The sequence below is a fragment of the Colobus angolensis genome, unplaced genomic scaffold (genome assembly GCF_000951035.1).
Source record: "Colobus angolensis palliatus isolate OR3802 unplaced genomic scaffold, Cang.pa_1.0 Scaffold97, whole genome shotgun sequence".
Lineage (NCBI taxonomy): Eukaryota > Metazoa > Chordata > Mammalia > Primates > Cercopithecidae > Colobus > Colobus angolensis.
Window position 1 is genome coordinate 3,962,627 of NW_012123709.1, and position 1,502 is coordinate 3,964,128.

Below are 1,502 nucleotides of genomic sequence, written 5' to 3' on the forward strand. Positions count from 1 at the left end.
CGCCCCCCCAGCCGGGGCTGTCCGATCGCACTCGTTGCATATCAGAGGCTCCGCGCGGCGCGCTCCTCCTCGCTCCCGCTCCCCACTCCCGGGATGTGTCTCCGCCGTACGACGGGCTATGGCCACCACGACTTCCGGGTTCCGTCATTTCGTTCTCCCGCCGCCGACCCGCGCCGCCAAACTGAGGCTCTTCAATAAGCCAGGCAGCAGCCAACCTGCCAACACCTACTGACACTCACTCATCTCCCAGAGAGAGAAAGAGAGCGAGAGAGAGCGAGCGCGAGAGAGCGAGCGCGAGTGAGAGCGAGCGAGCGAGCGAGAAAGAGAGAGAGGGAGAGACAAAATACCTACCAGGAAAGGGGGGGAGGAAGTCCAATTTTTGCAAACTATTCATTTTTTTTTCTTGATTTTTCTCACTGCTTTCTTTGAACAATACTTTAAAGAGAGAGGATCGTATTATAGATACCGCGGGGGCAAAGCTAAAAAAGGGGGGAGGGGGGAGGAAAAAATTCAAGAAGCAGAAACCCCTCGCGGAGTTTTACTGGAAGAAAAAAACGGGTCTGAAAGATTCCTCCTCTTCATCATCATCAACCATCATTCATTCACTACCTTGACATTCCGGGCTTTGATTGACAGCTGGAGTGGCAAAAAGCCATGAAACACGACAGTTCGGTTACATGTGGGCTGCTGACGGGCCGCTCGTAACCTTCAGTTCGGGGGCTTGACAATTTTTTTCTTCTTTTTCTTCTTTTTCTTTTCTTTCTTTTTTTTTTTTTTTCCAACTGAGGGGAAGAGAAGAGAAAGAGGGGGAAAGGAGGACCGAAGAGGAAGAGGAGGGGAGGGGGGAGGAGGAGGAGGTGGAGGAGGAGGAGGAAGATCAGGAGGAGGAGGAAGAAGAGGAAAAAAGAGAAAAAGAAGAAATATCACAGAAAAAAAAAAAACTCTTCGTTGTCTTGCCTGGGCTTTTTTTCCCCCCTAAAAAATAACATATTGGAGAATTGGGAGAAGTCTCTTTGGTTTGGAAAAAAAAAAGGAATCTTCAGCCTAGATCACTTTCTTATCCGGACTGGGATATTAAATATACGACACATCCAGGAGTTTATTGGAGCGCAGACTGATGGCGCAAAGGGTAGGTTTAAATCTCCAACACTTACCTAGATATAAATCCTCTCCTAAGAGGGGCCTGTCCCGATGCCTCCTCTCCCTTCAACGCTTCTGCTGCTGCTCGCTGCTTGATGATGGCGGCCAGTATTTTAAAAAATAGCAAAATTATTCATCGGCTTCTTTCCCTCCCGTGCCTCTGCGTGTGTGCGAGTGTGTGTGCGTGCGTGTGTGCGTGTCTGGGCGCGCGTGTTCCAGCGCTGTGCGAGCTGGCGGGCGGCGAGTGCGTGTGAGTGGTGTGTGTGTGCGTGTGCAATCGTTACACGCTTTCGCCTCGCTCCAGCTTTTACCCCAGCAGCGCGATTCCCCCGGTTCTCCTGCTGCCGCTGCTGCGCCGCTGC

The 1,502-nt window shown here is 51.5% G+C and overlaps 1 protein-coding gene across 7 annotated transcripts in view; it reads left to right on the forward strand.

Annotated features, from left to right (window-relative positions):
* Window positions 1–1,502, forward strand: part of MEIS2 (Meis homeobox 2) — a 215,485-nt gene that overhangs the window by 743 nt on the left and 213,240 nt on the right. For 6 of the 7 annotated variants that reach the window (XM_011932659.1, XM_011932657.1, XM_011932661.1 and 3 more), the window contains exon 1: window positions 34–1,129. The exons of the other annotated variant lie outside the window; for it this stretch is intronic. In XM_011932659.1, coding sequence (XP_011788049.1) covers window positions 1,118–1,129 — 12 coding nt within the window. In that variant the 5' untranslated portion in view covers window positions 34–1,117. Of the gene's footprint in view, window positions 1–33; window positions 1,130–1,502 lie in introns of those variants that run through there. 7 annotated transcript variants of the gene reach the window in all.